The 21,811-nt window shown below is 44.7% G+C and overlaps 1 protein-coding gene across 1 annotated transcript; it reads right to left on the bottom strand.

Moving 5' to 3' along the window:
- Window positions 1-291: 291 nt before the first annotated feature.
- Window positions 292-21,783, bottom strand: ca7 (carbonic anhydrase VII). Its single transcript, XM_048262979.1, has 8 exons — window positions 21,724-21,783; window positions 20,756-20,922; window positions 19,967-20,164; window positions 17,042-17,160; window positions 16,551-16,646; window positions 15,770-15,832; window positions 15,300-15,455; window positions 292-1,805 (listed from the first exon to the last, which is right to left on the bottom strand). The coding sequence occupies exons 2-8, from the start codon at window positions 20,790-20,792 to the stop codon at window positions 1,683-1,685; spliced, it is 792 nt and encodes a 263-aa protein (XP_048118936.1). The 5' UTR covers window positions 20,793-20,922; window positions 21,724-21,783; the 3' UTR covers window positions 292-1,682.
- Window positions 21,784-21,811: the final 28 nt, after the last annotated feature.

The following is a 21,811-nucleotide window of genomic DNA, read 5'->3' as shown; positions in this document are numbered from 1 at the left end:
GAGACACACACACACACACACAGAGACACACACACACACACACACAGACACACACACAGACACACACAGAGACACACACAGAGACACACACAGAGACACACACAGAGACACACACAGAGACACACACAGACACACACACACACACACACACACACACACACACACACACACACACACAGACACACACACACACACACACAGAGACACACACACACACACACACAGACACACACACAGACACACACAGAGACACACACAGAGACACACACAGAGACACACACAGAGACACACACAGAGACACACACACACACACACACACAGACACACACACACACACACACACACACACACAGAGACACACACACACACACAGAGACACAGACACAGACACACAACCACCAGTAGTGATTGCTCTGGGGATGTTGGGACCTAATTTTCCTTTCTTAAGTGTGTGTGGTACTATATTCATCACTCTGACCTTCAAAGGCCCACACATAAAAAAGGAGCGTTCCATTACGGTAAAAGCATGGGAGTGATATATTACAGGAGAGGCAAAACATGCATACAAACCAGGCCGCATCACCTCTGTGCTTGGTGATGTGCTATGGCATGTCCCCTGCACAAAACTGTCAAAAATCATCCTTCCTCCGTCAGCCGAGCATCCTCGCAAGTAACAACGCTAGCTATGGCATCCATGATCAAAGCAGCGTCACATACATTCTGGAGTTTTATTTTTATTTATTTATTATATTTTTATACGTTTTATTTTTTGGTGTCGGTGCCATCGCGTTGGCTGCCTGTAGCCCTAGCGTGTGAGTGCTAAGCTGTACTACTGTAGGATCAGTTTCAAAGACCCGTCTGCCCTAATGAGATGGACTCGGTGAAGGTGCCTATCAGGATTTAATCTGAGACCCCTTTCATGGTCATGGGCAGTTGCTGCATGGACTTAGGCCTTATTACGGGACCCCTCCACCTCAGTCATCTCCAACAAAGCAGCAGATCGAGGGGAAAGGCCCCTGCGCCAGTAATCCTGTTTGCGGCTGTCGGTCAAGCGTTACGTGAAAAGATCGCCGACATTCAGGATGCAGATCCGTTTGCACAAGCCTTAATCAATGAGGATCAACACGGATCTCATGAAGGAGGCAACGGCAAACAGGGAGGGGAGGCGAGGTCACAACCCACATAGCAACAACCAAGGATCGTCTCAAGCACCGTCGGCCACTTCTTACAGTAATCCTAAAGAAACTCACAACGCCTGTTTACAACTGATTGATGGCGACAGAGCAAAGAGTCACTCAAGACTTTACAAAGTAGAGATTACATATAGGGTAAGCACACACACTGAGTTTTCAGTTCTTTACTTTGAGCTCATGGTCAGCAGTCAATTAAACTGAAACCATAATCATCCATAGAGCCCAAAGCAGGAGCCTAAAGTCTTTCTATGCTACAAAGATCTTCTGGATGCATAGCCAGATATGCAGGATTGGGTAAGACGGCATTTGCATGAAGCCTTGAAGGCTTTTTTCTATAGAAAATTCAGTTGTTTTCTGTTACAATTAACCTATATAAATGTTGTGTAACCAAAATGATGGGGACCGCTTCTACTGTAGATTATTCTCTGGAGCAGAGAGAAAGAGTGCAGGAGATGTAGTGCTGGCCAGAGGGGTTGGCATGGGATGGGGTTATTTGAAGGAGGCCAGGACCTTTCTGCCCTTGAGGGGTTGCGGCGGTCGGAAGTTGTTTTCCATCCTCTTCCTCTGTTCCTCCTCCTCACCGCTGAACAACAGCAGTCGAAACTTCCCCATCTGAAGGGTAGAGAGAAGCAGAGAGAGAGAGGAAATGGATCAAAACAATCCATGTTGTAAGTGCAAGACAAAGAAACACACAAGGCATACCTGTCAATCAATGTTAATCAGATTGAGAAGATCAAAGCATCTCACTCAGTGGTCTCTGCCCCCTTTCTCTTATATCTCTCTCACATACACACACAGGAGAGCAGTCCATGCCTGAGGCATGCAGACAGCATGCCGTGCCACCAAAGCTGCCCTTAATTAAATTTCCCATAAGCCCTCAGTGCAGCACTGGCCACTGGATGGCTGAACACAGGGGGGTGGTGAACTGAGAGATTCCTATAGAGAACAATCCTAGAGAGAGTCCAACACATTCAGTCTGTATTCTGTAGTTAGGTACAGTCTGTGAGTTCAACTGTAGAGAGAGACTAAGGGCCAGATGTACTAAGGCTTTTGCGCCCACTTCAGGCGTATTTGTTTCGCAACGGGCGTGTTAAATCATTGTGAGGTATGTACAAACAGGCCGCAATGATGTAAAAGCGCAAACTGCCTGTCGCGGAGCTGAAAGTGGCAGATTGTGTTTGTCATGTCATGCATATGCATTCATGTGAGGATCCAGGGGAAAGTGGGAGTTTAGTGTAAAAAGATGGGAGGGGAAGAGTAAAGAGCACCTAATTATGTATTCTGCGGTATGTACAAAGACTGCTCCTGAAAGCGCACGTCTATTCTGCGCCTAAATACTTCCGCCTTGTAAAAGCAGGTGTTAATCCAAATTGCAGTTCAATGCGTCAATAAGAGAACCTTTCAAAGACAACAGAATCGCTATTTAGAGCACCAGTTTTGTAAGTCTTTGTACTATCCAAAAGCAACATTAACTTTTGTTGGCCTTTCGAATGTCTTACTTTCACGTCACTTTCCTACTTGCTAGATTTGACCAATCTACCATAGCCTACGTGCACAAGTAGTTTGAGTAGAACTACTGATATTCATTATCTCCCTGCTTGTCATCATGAGAGAGAGGGGAAAAAAAGTCTGCAACACCAGTATATGCTCCCAAGTTATAGTTTAATTACCGTGACGTTTCGGGCCCACTCAAGCCCTTCATCAGACGTGACATCATATCACATGGTATTATTTCATGATCGCTGAACGTTTGATTCTTTTTAATGTGGTCATCAACTTCATTCAACTGCGCTTGTATGTAGGCGCTGCCATTCAGTTGTGGACATTCGTAAATTGTGTTTATGGGCGGAGAAAGGCAGAGAAAGGCGCAGTTTACATTAAGGATTGAACGATTGATAAATACGACGGAAACTTGGGTCTGACAGCGTTCGCAATCTGCGGTTTGTCCATGGCGCTGATAACGCTACATTCGCAAATGTACGTACATCTGGCCCTGAGACTCTGGGTGTTATCTCGGGTAAGAGGGAGACCAGTGTTCTGTTCATGGGGTGAAACCACACCATCATCCACTTAGGAATCAACACCTTTTACAACAGGTCATATGAAAATGTACATCTCTCACTATGAAATGTGAAATGCATACAGTTTACATATAACAGAAAACAATATGATTACAAATGCAAATCATGCTGTTTGTATCATTGTCTAATCTCTAGTTTGTTGAGTGTTCAGTGTTTCAGTGAAGTCAGTGACTTGAACTGCTGCTGGCGTTGCCGTCACTAAGACCTGGGCCCTGGCGAGACCCAGAGCGTGAGAGAAGCATGCTGCCACTGCAGTAACTGGAGTCGGAGGAGAAGCATGCTGCCACTGCAGTAACTGGAGTCGGAGGAGATCCTCGGCATGTCTGAGGACCGCTCAAAAGCAGCACAAGCCACCAGGAGCAAATGTAGGCTTAGCAGGCCTTCAGGCTCTGCCCCATTTTCACTAATCATTAAGTCAGATCGGGAGGCCAACGGAAGAAGAGAAACAAGGGGAATAAAGGCTCCACAGAAAACGTGGAAATCTCTGAGGCTTACAAATAGGTTACATCTAAGAATCGGGGGCAATAATCTACGTATGGCATTTTGCACATATCATGTATTAACTGTTACAGGCCAGACATTTTAAATGGCTAATTTTGTTAAAAGGATTAAATAGATGCAAATTAACAGAACTTGTAACCATTTGTTGAATCTGAAGTCTTAGGTATATTTTATATTGCTTGCTTATGGTTTAACTAGGGAATAAAAAAAATGATTTATTTCCACATTTTTCCATTTGGTGTGAATTTTCAATGAACTCTAAACGTGACGTAAATAGTATTTCCAGCATGTGTTGAGTTATATAAGAGTCTGAAGCCCTCTTAAGGTCAGAGTGACGTGGAAGTGGGAGTGTGTGTAGGTAGGGGCTGGACACAAGGGAACCGGACGATGCAGTAAGGGCACAAGTCCTGAACGGAGCTCCTTACTGAACAAAGAGGCCTTTTGACCATTTTGGTAAGAAGGATTACCTACTGCTACTGTTGATCAGTGTGTTTCTGCTTTAGCCAGACCCCCCCACACACACACACACAGTACCATGATCAGACAAAATAGATGTTTCATTTATTCAAAATTCATCTATAATGGCTGTGCCTTGACATTACAGAACTCATTACTTTTACAAGAATAAAGTATAACCTTTACATAGGTAAGTGGTGTTGACTCTGTCTCTCTTACTTTTGGACTCGGTCTTGACTTGGACTCAAACCTGTCTTGACTTTGTCTCGACTAGCCCTGGTCTTGGACTTGTCTTGGACTACAGCCCTGCATTCTTCTCTATAACTGGACACTCATGCTTAATGTAAATGTAAATCAGGTTTCTAGGCCAAGTACCGTATTTTACGGATCATAAGTCACACTTTTTTTCACAGTTTGGCTGGCCCTGTGACTTATAGTCAGGTGCGACTTATATATGAAAAAAATATATAATTGAACATGCATTTAAATGTTAATTCATATTAACGGACATGAACCCTACATGAAACATTACTGTCTAGCGCGAGAGAGCGCTCTCAAATGCACAAGTTCTGTGCACTTTCAGTCAGAGATTAGTGGTAGCGCTATGCCAGAAGCACATGTGCATACCTAAATCATCAAATTATGGCCGGGATTCTATTTATAGCCGGGCCTCAGATTCGGACAAATAAAGGCCAGTAATAATTTTGTTTCAATTTAACTCATAAAAGAGCTCTTCTTAATATTTTATATTGTTGCCAATGAAAAGTCATTGTCTTACACAACGAGTCTCCAACATGTTGCTCTCAAGCTACCAGTTGCATGCCGCCCCCATGAGCTTGCCAGAGGCTGAAGCGGTCATGAGCATTCTCTCTCCCTGGTAACAACCTTAATTGATTCAATTCTCTGCCACTCTGCTCACTCTCTCTCTACTCTGCCTAACAAGCTCCACCTGGCTCCGCCCTGCTCTGCTCTTGTTACCTGGCCAGCTGCGCTGCATTTCCCACTCACCATCCTCACCTTGCCCCACTCTGCTCTAATTACTCTGCCAGCTGCACTGCATTTCTCCACTAACCTCTCCCAGTATATAAAGCCCTGTTTTTCAGCCAAGCCCTGTCAGATCGTCTTCAAACCTGGACCAGTAACCTGCCTGCCTGCCTGCCTGCCTACTCACTCACTCACTCACTCACTCACTCACTGACTCCTACCTGTGATTCGGATCCTTTCTTGACTGCCTCCCTGTTCTACTGCCCCGGTTATCCCGACCCGCCTTCCGGATCTTCTCGATTACTCTCCGATCTTCAGCCCCGGTAACTCGAATCTGCCTTCTGTCTCACCACGCTTAGTGCCTAGCCCTGGTCTGTACTACTGCCTGCTGTTCACCTTGCTGTTGTGTGTGTGATTCCCCAGGCCTCCGACCACCAGACGAGCGAGCCCCGACGCGTCACCACCCTCAGCCCGAGACGCCGCTCGATCACTGGGGGACACACACACTCAGCACCTTGGACTGGACCCCCGAGACTTGAAAACCCCAGAGCCCCGAGAACCCTGGAACCCCTGACACCCCTGGCACTCCTAGCACCCCTGGAACCGGAACCTCCAAGACCTCACGTTTCTCTCACTCCTCTTCCCCCCTGAACCCTTCAATAAAAAGACTCTGAATTTGAACTTGCGCTCTTGGGTCGTCTTCTGTCCCTAACAGAAGCAGTATTTAAACACAATTGTTGCTGCCAGGCATCAGCCTACGGATTTTATAAAAAAAGTAAATCATGCAGAATTAAAAAAAAAACTAAGTTTAGGCTATCGTAGACCTCTTTGGCTATACGGAATAAGGTTTCCATTTCAACACAACACATGTCCCATGAATAAATGAAAGCGGATGCCTTATACATATATGCCTTATACTTATACATGAACCGTCAAATACCCCACAGATTTCCGTGGTCATCAGTCCCGATATTTAGCAATATCAAACAGTACAAGCCATGCCCCCAAATAAAGGTGCTATGCTTTGCACAGCCTAAATTTCAAGACTCCCGCCCAGAGTAGGAATTTCACGGCGGCCACGACGGCCATGGCCGTCGTAGCCCCTTGCATTGGCCGTGATGCCCCTTTGAAAATCAGAGGTTTACAGGCCACGGTGGCCTTGGTGCCCCCTTCTTTCAATATTCTGCTTTCGCCCTACTAATAGCAATATTTATTTAGCCTGTGGCCTGTCAAACAATCTTAGCATTCACAGCATAAATTAATTTAGTATTTTACGCAGTGGAGAAAGTGACAGTGCAAGAAAGAAAAGGCCCAAATTCACCCATTCTTCTCAGTTGAACTACTCAAGTAGCCTACTCATCACACAGACATCACAAGTATCACATGAAAGGGCTTTTTCTCAGCTTTTAAACGATGTTAGCCGCTAATTGCTGTAAATGGAACGGTTCAGAAAAAAGTAAATAATATCATTCAATTTAATCATAAATTCTACTGAAGGTTTTGCGTCCATCTTCCTACCCATTCATCTCGGTGGAATACTTCACGAACCCTTCGTTTAACACAAGACAAACCATATATCAGAATAAACAGCAGACCTTACCGAACACAAAGGTGTAAAGCAGCCCCCTGTACAGTTAGCCTTTCCAGAGTAATCCCGTTTTGAATTTGCAGTAAATTTCAACATACATGGATGTCTCCAAATTTGCGCTTTAAGTTTTACACTATGTTTAAATTGTTCCACATTATAACGGGCCAAATACAAAATAAATATTACAAATGTCGCCTAGATATCGGTAAATCAGAGGACAGCTGACTAAGAGTTTGTGAAAGTAGCCTTAATGATCACAAAATGCTAAGCAACCTTGAATTTCCCCTGGGGATCAATAAAAAAAGTATCTATCTATCTAAGCATGCATCTAGGCTATTTGAGTTTCTTAAAAGCTGAGCTGTGCTTAAATTGTTCAATACATGATTTCATAACAGGCCAAATATAAAATAAATGTTAAATATAGCCTAGATTTCTGTAAATATTAGATGATCAGATGATTTACAGTTCTATGTAATATGTCATGTTTCATGTTTTTGTAATGTTTCATACAGTGATGCAGGTCTACTGCAGTGAATAGGCTAAATACAACTTTGATCATTTTTATAGCCTACTACTGTTTGGTTAACTTTGGCCTTGGTGCCCTGACATGTGGCCTTTGTGCCCCCCACCAAATATGCCCAACTGAAGGCCAAGTGGCCTTGCCCCCAGAATGGTGAAATTCCAAGCCTGCTCCCGCCATAAGGATTTGAGGATTTACGATAGTCTGTCTCCTAAACATTCCTCACCCGTTATCTAGACATGCATGAAAACATTTTAAAACAAAACTCACTGCCATGTAGGCTAATATTTGATCACTGTTTTGCTACTAATTATATTTCACATAATGAATACACACACTAGAAAGTGAAAGTAGGCCTACTATGCGCTCCGTGTCTGTAGGCTATCTGTCTGTTCACGTCCGCAATCGATTATAACGTTCCTCAAATGGAGAACACATCCGTTAGGCTGTCATGCTTCTGTGTTCGCAAAATTCCTGATGGTTCCTGATCGCTAAACGTTTGTTTTCCTTTCCTGTCGATCGCAGTTGATGTAGAAGCACCTAGGCTATAATTTGACTTAAGCAGTGAGAGAGGGAGAGAGGCACCAAAAAGTGGCAATAGCTTTCGTGTGTGCATGGGGTTCAATTGAAGTCAGAGTTGGTCCATCCAGTCAATAGTCACGCTTTCAGGGCTCCATTACTGGATTAATGTTATTAGTCAGTGCTGTAACGTGTGGGAATTTCTCTCATTATGATGGAGTTGTGGGACTTTTATTATTAAGCTCAATACTGTAGTGATCTTACCCTCAGACAAGATTCACCTTTGGCCAGGACGGCCATTTATTTGGCCAGGACGGCCATTTATTGGAACAGGAAGATTCATACGTACACAGACAACTACATAGGGCAACACAGGGGTAGTCTCAGCCGCACATGTAACACACAACAAGGGTTTACCACACACATCAACACGAGGTACAACCAAAGAGACTAACACGCTAACAAATACACAACATGGTAAACGTAACTACAACTATTATGACCGACATTACACATTCTAGCATTCACTCGCACTGCATTCTGGGAGACACTCATTCAACGTTAAACGTGTACATCCACCGACGCTACAATACTTAATAACTTATGCGCAATACCCGCAATCCCGCGCTGAAATTTAGGCCCTGGTTTTAAATGCGCATATTGACCCTGGTTTTAGGGGCCGTTTATATGAGAACGATTGCGAAGGAAGACGACAAAATATTTTATCATAAGTGCCAAAGAGCCTTGATTACCTCTCTGGCTAAACTGTCAAATTAGAATGTCTGCGCGTGACGTACCGGGGTTCTATCACACCACCACCCAGCGGTCTGGAATGCATATCACATTCTCTTGCGTCTTCATATTGTAATGTCGGCGCACAAGACATTGTTAGCGTTCTCCCACGCAGGGCATGCTGGGATACGGGAGCGAACATTTGGGGGTTTATGTCTGTATTTCTCCTAAGTTATAAGTCTAAAGTTAGCGTCTTTATTGTAACATGTTTTCCTTTTAGTTCTCTCTCGTGTGTGATCCTTTTTGTGTGGGGGGCTGCGTCCTTCCCTGTATGTGTAGTGTGTGTGTGTACTTGACCTGCTCCGTGTGTATTGTGTTCTGTGTCTGAGTCCCTGCTCTCGTTCTCAGCTAATAAACCTTTTGATTGGATAACTGAGTGTGTCGCTATCAAATTGTTATATTGGTGTCGGAAGCAACTTTCGAACATGGCCTCCACTCAGCGAGAGAAGCTGGGAGCGGGAGACCTCACCACTGGGTGGAGGCACATGCAAGAGGATCCGGAGAGAGCCTTGTAAGTGCTGGTAAAAAACTCGGGGCCTTCTATCGCTGCTGCCGACGGAGGAGAGGTGCTGCCGTCTGGACCTGCCTGCTGCCATGGAAGGAGATCTTGCCGGAAGAGGGGCCTGAAGAAGTGTTCGTGGAGAAGACGACGCTGGCCTGGGCAGTGACTCCGCGCCGGGCGGTTCGAGGCTGGAGCTGGCGGTGGCCGCATGGAGTGAGCAGAGCCGAGGGAGAGCGACGAGGAAGAGGTTCCTGGATGACCGACGGTTGGCAGAGGTACTGGGGGCAGCGAACTCCTGACGGTGGGGCAGCTTCGATGGAAAGGCCCTCTGAACTTAAAACGTTTGGGTGCGTGTGAGAGGCACCGTGCTGTGTGGGTGCCTGTTCTAGGATGGCAATGGCTTGTTGGGGGAGCTATGTAACGTCGGCGCACAAGACATTGTTAGCGTTCTCCCACGCAGGGTATGCTGGGATACGGGAGCGAACATTTGGGGGTTTATGTCTGTTTCTCTCCTTAGTTTTGAGTGTAATGTTAGCGTCTTTCAAGAAAAAAGAAGAAAGAAGAAGAAAAAAAAAAGAAAAGAAGAAGAAAAAAGCTTTAAGATGGTAGTAGCATTACACTTAGCGACCTCTCTCTGTCCCAACCGTACGGTGTTTTGTTCGTTTAAAAGTGTTTGTCCGAGGTTTTTCGTGGTTCGTCTTTGTCTTACTACGTCGTACTACAAGTACAGCAGGCAGTTTTTTTACATCTGCAAAAGCAAGTTTTGCAGCGTTCTGGACTTTGCAACAGAGGCGCTAAAGGAACTTCCGGACTACTCCGGCCTGCAACAACACGGACTCGCCTGCTCCCTCCGAAAGAAAGCGTCCGGAAGCGGTGTGCGAGGGAAGCAGAAGAGGGGCAAGCTGAGGCGTCCGGGCCAGGCTAGCGGCTAGCCTAACTTCGCCCAGCCATACCATCCATTCTCCTGGCAAATGTAACGATCACTGGACAACAAAATGGATCACATACTTGACTGCTGAGATCAACGAACCGGACAGTAAGTAACTGCTGTGTGCTCGTCTTCACTGAGACTTGGTTAAATGACAACATTCGGACTCTGCTGTACAACTGGAGCAGCTAGCATGCTATCGAGCAGACAGGGCCATTGTAAAGGGAGGTAAATCACGAGGAGGAGGAATCTGTGTTTACATCCGTGGCGAATGGTGCCGGGACACTGTAGTAGTATGCAAACACTGCTCACCACTGGCAGAGTTTATGATCATAAAGTGCCGACCTTTTACCTGCCAAGGGAAATTACGCGATTCTGAAGGTTGCAGTATACATCCTTCTACCCAACAACAACAGCGATAAGAGCAGCGGCTCTTAGTGAACTGTACCAGGCTGTCCAGTGAACAACAGACGGCACACCCAGACGGGTTTCACCATCTTCACTGGAAATTTTAACCATGCTGATCTAAAAACTGTACTTCCAAAGCTACACCAGCATGTTGATTTTCCAACAAGAGGAGATAACATCCTGGACCTGGTCTACACTACACACAAAGGAGCATACAAAGCCACCCCTCCCCATTGGACTTTCAGACCATATCACTGTTATGCTAATGCCCGTGATACAGACAAAGGGTAAAAGCGAACAAACCGGGTTCGTAAGCAGGTAAAAGTGTGGCCTGAGGGAGCCCGATGCTCTTCAAGACTGCTTTGACACAACAGACTGGGAAATGTTTAGCGGGCAGCCACTTACAACAACGGACAGACATAGAGGAGTATACAGACACTGTAACCTCTTACATCACCAAGTGCATCGATGATGACCCACACAAAAGACATCATCACTTTCGGGCTAACCAAAGCCATGGCTGACGGGGATGTCCTCAGGCTGCTGAGGGCCAGAGACAAAGCCTACAGAGGCTGGGGATGAAGCTGGCATGAAAACAGCGAGAGCCAACCTGTCCCGATGGCATCAAGGAAGCAAAAGGAATACACTCACAAGATAACCACCCACTTCAAAGACAGCAGGAACTCACAAAGCCTATGGCGGGGCATTCCAGGCCCTCACGGACTACAAGCCAGCGCCACAGAGCTGTGAGAGCAACATCCCTCTGCTCAACAACCTGAACCGCTTCTTTGCTCGCTTTGAAGCACAAAACAGCACCTGCCCACAGAAGACCCATCCCCCTCTACAGGCAGCCCCTGTGCCTCTCTGCCCGACAGCGTGAAGAGGACACTTGCTGCTATCAACACCGTAAGGCAACAGGTCCAGACAACATCCCAGGGCGTGCTGAAGGACTGCGCAGGGGAGCAGGATGTCTTCACAGACATCTTTAACACTTCCCTGAAGCAAGCCATCGTCCCATCATGTTTCAAAGCTGCCACCATCATACCTGTGCCGAAGAAAACTGCTCCATCCTGCTTCAATGACTACCGCCCTGTGGCACTGACACCCATCATCATGAAGTGCTTTGAGCGGCTTGTCATGTCACATATCAAAGCCATTCTCCCCACCCTGGACCCCTTCCAGTTTGCATACCGAGCCAAGCGGTCTACAGAGGATGCAATCTGCTCTGCCCTACACCCAGCCCTCACCCACCTGGAAAAAAGAGACTCATATATGTGAGATTGCTGTTTATAGACTTCAGTTCTGCATTCAACACCATAATACCACAACAACTCATCTGCAAACTTGACAAACTGGGACTCAGTACCTACCTCTGCAACTGGCTACTGGACTTCCCTCTGTCAGAGGCCCCAAGTAGTGCGTGTTGGCAACAATACCTCAAGCAGCATCACACTGAGCACAGGGGCCCCAAAGGCTGCGTGCTCAGTCCGCTGCTCTTCACCCTGCTGGCGCATGACTGCACTGCAACCTACAGCAACAATCACATAGTGAAATTTGCTGGCGACACAACTCTGGTGGGTCTCATCACCAAAGAGGCGGCGAGACTCAATACGGGTTGGAGGTCGACCATCTGACCGCGTGGTGCAGGGACAACAACCTCCTGCTGAGCGTCAGCAAGACCAAAGAGATTGTTGTTGACTTCCGGAGAGGTCACACCCAACACCTGCCACTTACCATCGGCGGTGCTGTGGTGGAGAGGCGAGCAGCACCAAATTCCTGGGGGTGCACATCAGTGAAGACCTCTCCTGGACCACCAACACTGCATCACTGGCGAAGAGCTCCAGCCGCCTGTACTTCCTCGCGAAAACTCAGGCGAGCAAGTGCTCCACCAGCCATCATGACCACATTCTACCCGAGGCACCATTGAGAGCATCCTCTCCAGCTGTATCGCTGTGTGGGGCGGAAGCTGCACTGAATACAACAGGAAAGCCCTGCAGCGCATAGTGAACACAGCTGGAAGGATCATTGGTGCTTCACTCCCTCCCTGAAGGACATTTACACCACCCACCTCACCCGCCAAGGGCTGACCAAAATTGTGAGTGATGCAAGTCACCCCGCTCACAATCTGTTTGATCTACTGCCCTCTGGGAAGAGGGTACAGAAGCCTGCGGCTCCGCACTCTGAGACTCACCAACAGCTTCATACACCAAGCTGTGGGATGCTGAACTCTCTCCCTCCTCTCCCCCCTCCACCCCTCAGCTACATAACATCCTGGACATTGGACCCACAATGGCCGCCTGCACTCTCCACCTGCACACTTGAACACTTGAACACTTGTACACTTTACAACTTGGTGTTGTTGTCCTGAAAACACAACACTTCTGCTGCTCTTACATAACTTGCACCACTATGCCACTTTCTTTATTACTTAGGTCAAACAGTATTTTATAGTATTTTACAGTATTTGCACTAGTATTTTATTGACTGTCTATGCACAATTTGGACAAAATTTTGCTGCTCTTATTTTTTCATTATATGTGCCCTCTTATTTACTTATTTACTTACTTTTTGTTTACTTGAATGTTATGTTTGTCTGCGGACTTAAAATTGGTCAAATATGTCTTGTCTTCACCGTGGGATAGTGAGAAACGTAATTTCGATCTCTTTGTATGTCTGGAACATGTGAAGAAATTGACAATAAAGCTGACTTTGACTTTGACTTTGACTTTGACTTTATTGTAACATGTTGATGGCGACAACTGTGGCGACAACTGTGTGTGTCGCCATCAAATCGTTACAATATAAACAAAGATTTCCCCCTGAGAATGCTCGTCTAAACGCGAATAAAAAAATGAAGACGAGACGCCACTTCTGTGTCTTCTCTTTTCATCGTCACCGTATAAACGTAGCCTTAAATGCGCTCTCTCGGAGGTGGCCAGCCGAGTGTTTCTTCTGCTGCCAGCTTGTGCCAATATATCGTCCAAAATGCTTGCTTGCATTGCATTCTACACATTTTTAGCTAAATTTTCATTTTTAGCTGAATTTTCAACTCGTCAGCAGCCGTCGGCTTGCCTCTTGCCACTATTCACTCCTTCGTCTTCATTAACATTCTCAATATTTTTGGCCTCTGTGTCCAGTTACATCTGTCTGTTCTTGGTCTTGGATTTTGTGAAATACATTTCTAAATATCACCCGCTTCCTGCAGCTTTGGTCTGCACGTCTTCTTAACACCGCATCTTTTTCTCTCTCGTGGGCATTTCATCTGCTGCCGGCTTGTCACTCCACATCGCCCAAAATGCTTGATTGCATTGCATTCTCTACATTGTTAGCTAAATAGTAATGTACCACATCAACCTTTTTGTTCAGTGAATCTTTTGTAAATTGCTTTACAATTACCTTCGGGCCTATAGGTCTATGCCTGGCTTGCTTCGGTCAGGTCCTTTTAAAACCATGTTTTTCTCGCTCATGAACATTTAATCTGCTGCCAGCTTGTGACTCCACATTGCCCAAAATGCTTGATTGCATTGTATTCTCCACATTTTAGCTAAATTTTGGTGTACCACATGGCAAATTTCTTTCAGTGAATCGAATCGAAATGCGACTTATAGTCCAGTGCGACTTATATATGTTTTTTTCCTGTTCATGACGCATTTTTTGACTAATGCGACTTATACTCCAGAGCGACTTATAGTCCGGAAAATACGGTATACTTGCGTATACAAGGAATTTGGTCTCTGCATTTATCCCATCCGTGAATTAGTGAACACACAGAGCACACAGTGAACACACAGTGAGGTGAAGCACACACTAACCCGGAGCAGTGAGCTCCCTTGCTACAGCGGCACTCGGGGAGCAGTGAGGGGTTAGGTGCCTTGTTCAAGGGCACTTCAGCCGTGGATGTGGGCATGGGAGAGCAGTGCTCGACAACTTCCCCCACCCACATTTTTCCTACTGGTCGGTGATCGAACCAGCAACCCTTCGGTTCCAAGCCCTAACCAGCAGGCCACGACTGCACACACACACACACACACACACACACACCCCCTGACCACCATGAACCCCAGGAGTAAGGAGAACAAAAGAAGAAAGTATAAGGAGATATTTGAGTATTATGATCAATGATCATCCACAATCTGGAGGAATTCACAACCCTTCAGCTTCTTCTGGCTGACCAGATACATTAGGATCTGGACATTCAGAGACAACTAATCCAACAAGACAAAGAATGGATGAATAAATGATAGCATTGGATGATTGTAGTGATGGTCCGATACCGATACTGGCATCGGGTCGATAAAAATAAAAAATAAAAAAGTCCCCGATACCACCCACCGATACTTACGGTTTCCACACACACACACACACACACACACACACACACACACACACACCACGGTGTGCCCAGTACCATGATCAGACAAAATAGATTCATTTCATTTATTCAAAAATCATCTTTTGATCATCAGAATTAGTTTTTTCGCCTCGACTCTGTCTTTCACACACACACACACATTAAAGAGAACACGGCAAAAGGGAGGAAAGCGTGAGATGAACAGAGGAAGAGGCATCTGCGGCCAGACAACTTTGCCAAGCCGTCTGGTCCGGTTTCCTCCTGGTCAAATCATGTGGTCTGCTCATGTGACCACCAATTTTCCACACATCACATAAAACACTAGCCATTTCCATAGTTGTGCCTCACCCCAACACTCGCTCACACACACTCTCTCTCTCTCTCTCTCTCTCACACACACACACACACACACACACACACACACACACACGAGGTCTAGGCAAGGTGCTCTGACAACCACATTAACTGCCCCTCACCTGTTTCTCGGACACCATGATCGGCTCCTGGAGAACAAGCCAGGTGACGCTCTCGTGCAGGGGGGGAGTAGTCAGGGATCCGGGGTAGGTCCAGAAGTTGAGGTTGTCGGGCAGAAGGCATTTGGGGTTGAAGCCTTTGAAGTCCACCATCGTTCCCTAAGAAGGAAAGCAGCCACCAAACCCAACATGTCAAGATAGTTCAGCAAGTCCACTACAGTAAATGCACACCTGGTGGTCATGGTGTTGGGGTATTGACGTTTATATATAAATACTGATTGTGTGCTGTGTCATTCAATGTGATTATTCATTTTTTTTTGTTACCACTCTAGCTCTCTAAATACTAAAAATAATATTTCAGGGCAGGTTATCAGCAGTGACAAATCAATCATATTCACTAATTAAAAGGAAATTATTAATGTTTGCAAACCCTCTCACCCAAAACATACAACCATCAAGGGAATCCCACGTACCTTGAACTTCACCATGTACATGGCGTCTGTTATCTTGTGCAATCCTCTGTGTTCATCTCCTGTCTAGGGACGTAGAAGAAAGAAACTAAAACACTGACAAGAATGGACCCAGCTGAAAGTGAAGCTAATGTCATAGATGGTCATCCACGTTCCCCACTCTTCCTAATAGTGTCTCTTGTAATGATACAGCACAGGCTTTTAGCTAGCATATTTATTCCACAGCTAAGTGGACAGTGACAGTATGGTGGCTGTGGTACAAGACAGATAATCAGGACCATAAGCAAACCGTCCATAAACTGCTGGCTACGAGAAGAGAGATTCAGCTTCAACAGCAGGAGTATCCCAAAGAGAAAAAATATGGCACAGGAAAAGAGCAATTGCCCATTTAGAGAGCAACAAGCCATTTAATATCCACATACCACTGTGTGTGTGTGTGTGTGTGTGTGTGTGTGTGTGTGTGTGCAGTGTTTCCCATACATTGACTTACAGGTATTTGTGGCGGCCCACCACAATATCAACAATGACCACCACACAATGATTTTCCAGGTTGTACTAAATTGTGCTTAAATCTGGTTAGCATCATAACGAGGCTGTGCTAATTTGTTAAAAACTGTTGCAGTCAAGTTAATTCTGCAAACCAACCACCACAAATGGAATTCAATTCTCTGGGAATCACTGGTGTGTGTGTGTGTGTGTGTGTGTGTGTGTGTGTGTGTGTGTGTGTGTGTGTGTGTGTGTAGCCTAGATTTTTGCCCACACATGCACAAATGCTCACACTGACCTCGAGAAAGATACCAAGGACAGCCAGGCCATCAGGAGCTGATGCTGCTTCCCCAAATGTCTTGTACTTGGAGGCATTCCAATGGACCAGATGTAGCTATGGACCGGAGGAGAGGAAGAGGAGGAGGAGGGGAAGATGAGGGAAGAGGAAGAGGGCTTACTGGGGGCACAGTGGAAGTCTACAAACAGGGAAATGTCACAGTGAAGAGGAATCTCTTGATGTATGGACGATATTATACAACGTCAGTTTCAGATCTTGGTCCTCTGCCCTGGCACACAATGCGTACTTAGCCGCTGTTTCAACAGCAGCGGAGGTTTCAACAGCACCTCATAACCATATGATGTAACACATTGTGGCACAAGGCTGTAGTCACACACTGCAGTCACACAGATCCAATCAGATTCATGGCTCCCAAAACATGCTTTGTCCAGCGGACAAACAGGCTGTCCGAGAGGCCTGGAGTTATTGTGTCACTGTGACTGTGTGCTCACCTCCGATGCAAAGGTCTTGCCGGCGACAGTGTGCTCAGAGCCATGGCAACCCTTGCCCCCCCAGTGGAAGTGAAACTGCTTCAGCCTGTAGGCGTTGTCCAGCGGGCCTCCCTGGATCACTGTCGTGGCAACACAAAGAAGCATTATTATTATTATTATTATTATTATTATTATTAACCCAGTCACCCTGGCGATGCCCTGCTGAGCCCATGGCAAGCCCAGCTGGAAGCTTGGCATAACCAGCTGCCACACAACAGACACGATCACCTCAGCAGGCATCTATGCATCATCAAGCGTGGAGACAGAGAGAGTAGTGCACAAAACAACAACTCTGTCCTTCTCCATGATAGTAAAACTGTTATGGCCTTGGCTGGGTTTCCATTCCAATAAGCTGCATTGTGCAATGGCCACTGTTTAATGACAGAGACAATGATGTTGAAAACTCTCATTGGTAGCACAATAAAACTATTGTGAAGTGCAGGTCCAACCAGTTAATCAAACTACACATTGCTAACACCCAGCACATGACATAAATGAAAATATGTAATGCATTGTGCCAAACGTGTGTTAGAAACATAAATAGCAATAAGAAGAATGCTCTAATGCACACTATTGACTTTACTCAAATTTATTCAGATCGAACAGATATACCTGAGCAAACCTGAGGACGCTGTATGTGAAACGCATTGTTCGCTCTGAATTGAATTGAGTAAAGTCAACAGTGTGCGGTAGAGCGTTCTAATTATTATTTAAGTTTGTTCCTGCAATCTACCTGCACCTAACCAGGCTGTGCGTGGACCCTGGGTTGATTTGATCTGTTAGGAACATAGCTCATCAATTCTGTTTCCACAGAATTACGCATGGAAGTAATTTCCACATATTGTTTCCATTTCATCATTCAGTATCATGACTGACTGCTTACCTTCTATCAATATCATTCATGTGTCTTGATTTTTGTGTGTGTGTGTGTGTGTGTGTGTGTGTGAGAGAGAGAGAGCCTATCTGACATGGTTCAGAAGGGTGAAGAGACAGCTGGCAGTGTTGGGTGACTGAGATAATATCTCTGGTCCAGCTGCTCGGCTGGGCTTGTTGGCGACTAGAGGCCAGAGCCCTTCATTAGAGCGCCCCTCATGCCAGTGGATGCCACTCATGCCAGGCCAGTAGGTGTGAAAATCTCTCAAACACCACTAGAGACAAGAGACCACACCTGCAACAAGACCAGCTCTCTCCCTCTCTCTCATGCCTCTCTCTCCCTCATCCCTCACTCTCTCCAATAATGAAAACAGACAGCATAATTGACCAGACATTTGTCCCCAACTCATTGATTTAAACCTGAAGCATCTGTGTCTTTCAAGTCTTTAATAACAGCTGGGTATGTGCCATTGTGTGCCATTGTGTACAAGTGTGTGTGTGTGTGTGTGTGTGTGTGTGTATGGACATAGGATATAAGTTAGTCAGTCAGTCAACTATATTAAGCTATTGGTTCTGATAAATTGTAGTTATGTGACTGTTACATGGCTACGTGTATTGTGTGTGTGTGTGTCCATGTTTGTGTGTGCACATAGATAGGAGTGTACTCAGTCATGAAATGACTCGCTAAACCAGAGAGTTCCCTAAACAGGCACCGGCATACTGTTTGGGGCAGCCGTGGCCCTCTGGACTTGTAACCGTATATATTGTATATATATACACACACACACACTGTATAGACATATAAGAAACTGCAATGACTGTCTTTAGAGTACACACTGAGGCCCAGCTACTGTATAGTATACTGTATATATATATATATATATATATATATATATATATATATATATATATATATACAAATATATACATATATATATATAATAAATATATACACACACACATATATATATATATACACATATATGCATACATGCATATATATATATATATATATATATATATATATATATATACAAATATACACACACATACATATATATATATATATATATATATATATATATATATATATATATATATATATATATATATATATATATATATATGCATATATATATATATATATATATATATATATATATATATATATATATATATATATATATATATATATATATATATATATATACACATATATGCATACATATATATATATATATATATATATATATATATATATATATATATATATATATATATATATATATATATATATATATATATATACATGCATACATATATATATATATATATATATATATATATATATATATATATATATATATATATATATATATATATATATATATATATATATATATATATATATATATATATATATACTAAACAATGGTTGAATGTGCAAACTGAATGAGTATTAGGTTTTAAAATAAGTGGATTAGCACAACTGTTTTACACGTGTGTGTGTGTGTGTGTGTGTGTGTGTGTGTGTGTGTGTACTAAACAATGGTATGGCATGTGTAACCACACCAGTCTATGCAAAGAACATGGACAGGGCTTGTGGTGACTCTTAGGCAAAGGTGAATCACCAGCATCATATCAAGGCATTCCACTTGATTTGCTATTCAAATCATACATTTTCACACCTCAGGACTAATATTTTCCAAGGTCTCGTATTAGAACTCCCTCTCACCAAAATGGGGTCATCCTCAAGGACTGGCTATGGTCTGTGGGCCCTACCGGGCAGGCACTTCTGTTCTCTGTGCTGAAAAAGGTGAGGTGAGCTTAAAGGGATCAGGCTAAGAATAAGCCCCAACCTACAAACCCTAAACCCCACCAGAGCTGGGTGACATCACAGACCCAGGTCGCCTGCCAGTCAGTCACATGATGTCACCTGTCAAGGTATGGCAGGTAAACTGGTTGGTGGGTGAATAGGTGTCGGTGATCACGTCTCCTCTCTGGTCTCCTTACCCGATCGGTCGTCCGAGTCCTCGAACTCCACCACAACCGAGTGGCCGTTATTGGAGATGCTGGTGGATGTGCAGTTCTCATAGGACAGGAAGATGGGGGGCAGGTTGGCATCGTAGACCGTTTCCGTGGGGACAATGTCGATGGGAGACTGGCGGTTGCCCTGGGCGATGGGGTAGTCTTTATGCCATGCAGAAGGGCCTGAGAAAGACACCGGTGGGCAGAGGGTAGAATCACACAAGTGCAGAAACTGGTCCCATAAAAAAAGATACATTTCAAAGTCATGAAGTCACAAAAACCTTTCGTTAATGACCCAGAAGATGAGATCACAGTTGAACAAGCGGTCAACCTTCAACCTCGTCTAAAGCATTTTTATAATCCATAGGTGTACCATCATTACAGCATATCAGTGTACCCAATGACCATTATACCAAATGAGCTCACAAAGACTGCCCTATGCCTTTCTGTGCCCTTCTGTTTCTGTCTGATGGATTGCCTCTGCCTTTCTTGACAATGCATTATGAATCCAATTGAAAGACAAAGGAGCTCACGTCCAAGCCACATGCAAAGTAGGCTACTTCTTAATCCCTGTGCCCTGCTTTACGAACATGAAAGAGGACTTGGAGTTCTGTCTTGATACAATAGTTACTGACCAATGTTAGGCTACTACTCAGTGCGTTCCTGTGAAGTTAAAATTCCTATCTTCAAAAGATCTCTGACTGACCGCAAGAGATGATGATTTAATCTGCAGGAAACGTGCATACTGCTGGCACACTCGCTTAATTAACTTACCGTCCTCCTCTCCGTATCCCCAGTGGTGTCCGGTCATTTCGAGGAATTCCTCTTGGCACTTGGCTTCTCAGCTGCAACACACTCTGGCTGCGTGTGTATTTCCAAACAACGGGGGCGCTGGTGAACTGATGAATGAATGGAGTTTCGCAGAAATGCCCTGACTGAAGCTTGAGGGAGAGATGGGGCAACTGAAAGCTTTTTGTGAGCGCGTGTAGTATGAGGCAAGTGTAGTTATCCTCTCTTACCACGCCCCCTCAGAATCCTCTTGCTCAAAGATATTCTCAAAACGTAGTAGGTTGCCACAAGCTGTTGCGTGCGTGATGTTAGTGCTGAGCATTACGGTTACACAATGCAACAGAATTATTCCCCTCATTTTTAGGTAATTGAAAAGGGAATATTAAGGAGATTTTATCATGGGGGTAATTACAGGGTTGGCAACTCGGTGTTCTGACAAATTAGGCTGAATAAAGGGATCAGATTTTCACAATTAGGCAGAGGCTGACATCCCGGGTTCAGAATATAAAAGGCCTACCATTTAGTAAAGCAGCTCATCCTAAACAGACAGGTGGATCAAATAATTAGTGATATCAGCTGTGTTAAGTGCACAGGTAGAACGAATTAAGGACATGTCTGGACCCGGGGTGTCCGCCTCTGCATTAGGCTATGGCCTAGGCCTACATTAAAGATAGTAAAAGATTGATGAAGGCTAATATTTTTAATCTGTTTCTCACCATATATCAAGGCATGCATACCACATTATGTATTTGAAACAATTGGGGCATAGCACCTCAGCCACGAGAAAAGTCTAATTGGCGGTAGGATATTTTGCCTTTTTAATCACAATGGCATAGCCTACAATATACCTAAATGTACATTATTATTTGCGTAATATAATAAACATATTCACAACTATTCTTAATACAACAATCTTTCGTAACGAAAATCAATAGATAATACAGTGTATTTACCTAAAGCTGTGGCCAGAGCCATCTGGCTGTAGCCTACTTGTAGCGGGCTTAGAATTTACAGAGCTCAGTAAGTGCGCCCTCTCGTGGT

Source organism: Alosa alosa, chromosome 14 (assembly GCF_017589495.1).
Source record: "Alosa alosa isolate M-15738 ecotype Scorff River chromosome 14, AALO_Geno_1.1, whole genome shotgun sequence".
Taxonomy (NCBI): Eukaryota; Metazoa; Chordata; class Actinopteri; order Clupeiformes; family Clupeidae; genus Alosa; species Alosa alosa.
The sequence above is the reverse complement of the archived record's forward strand: the minus strand, read 5'-3'. Positions and strand labels throughout refer to the sequence as shown.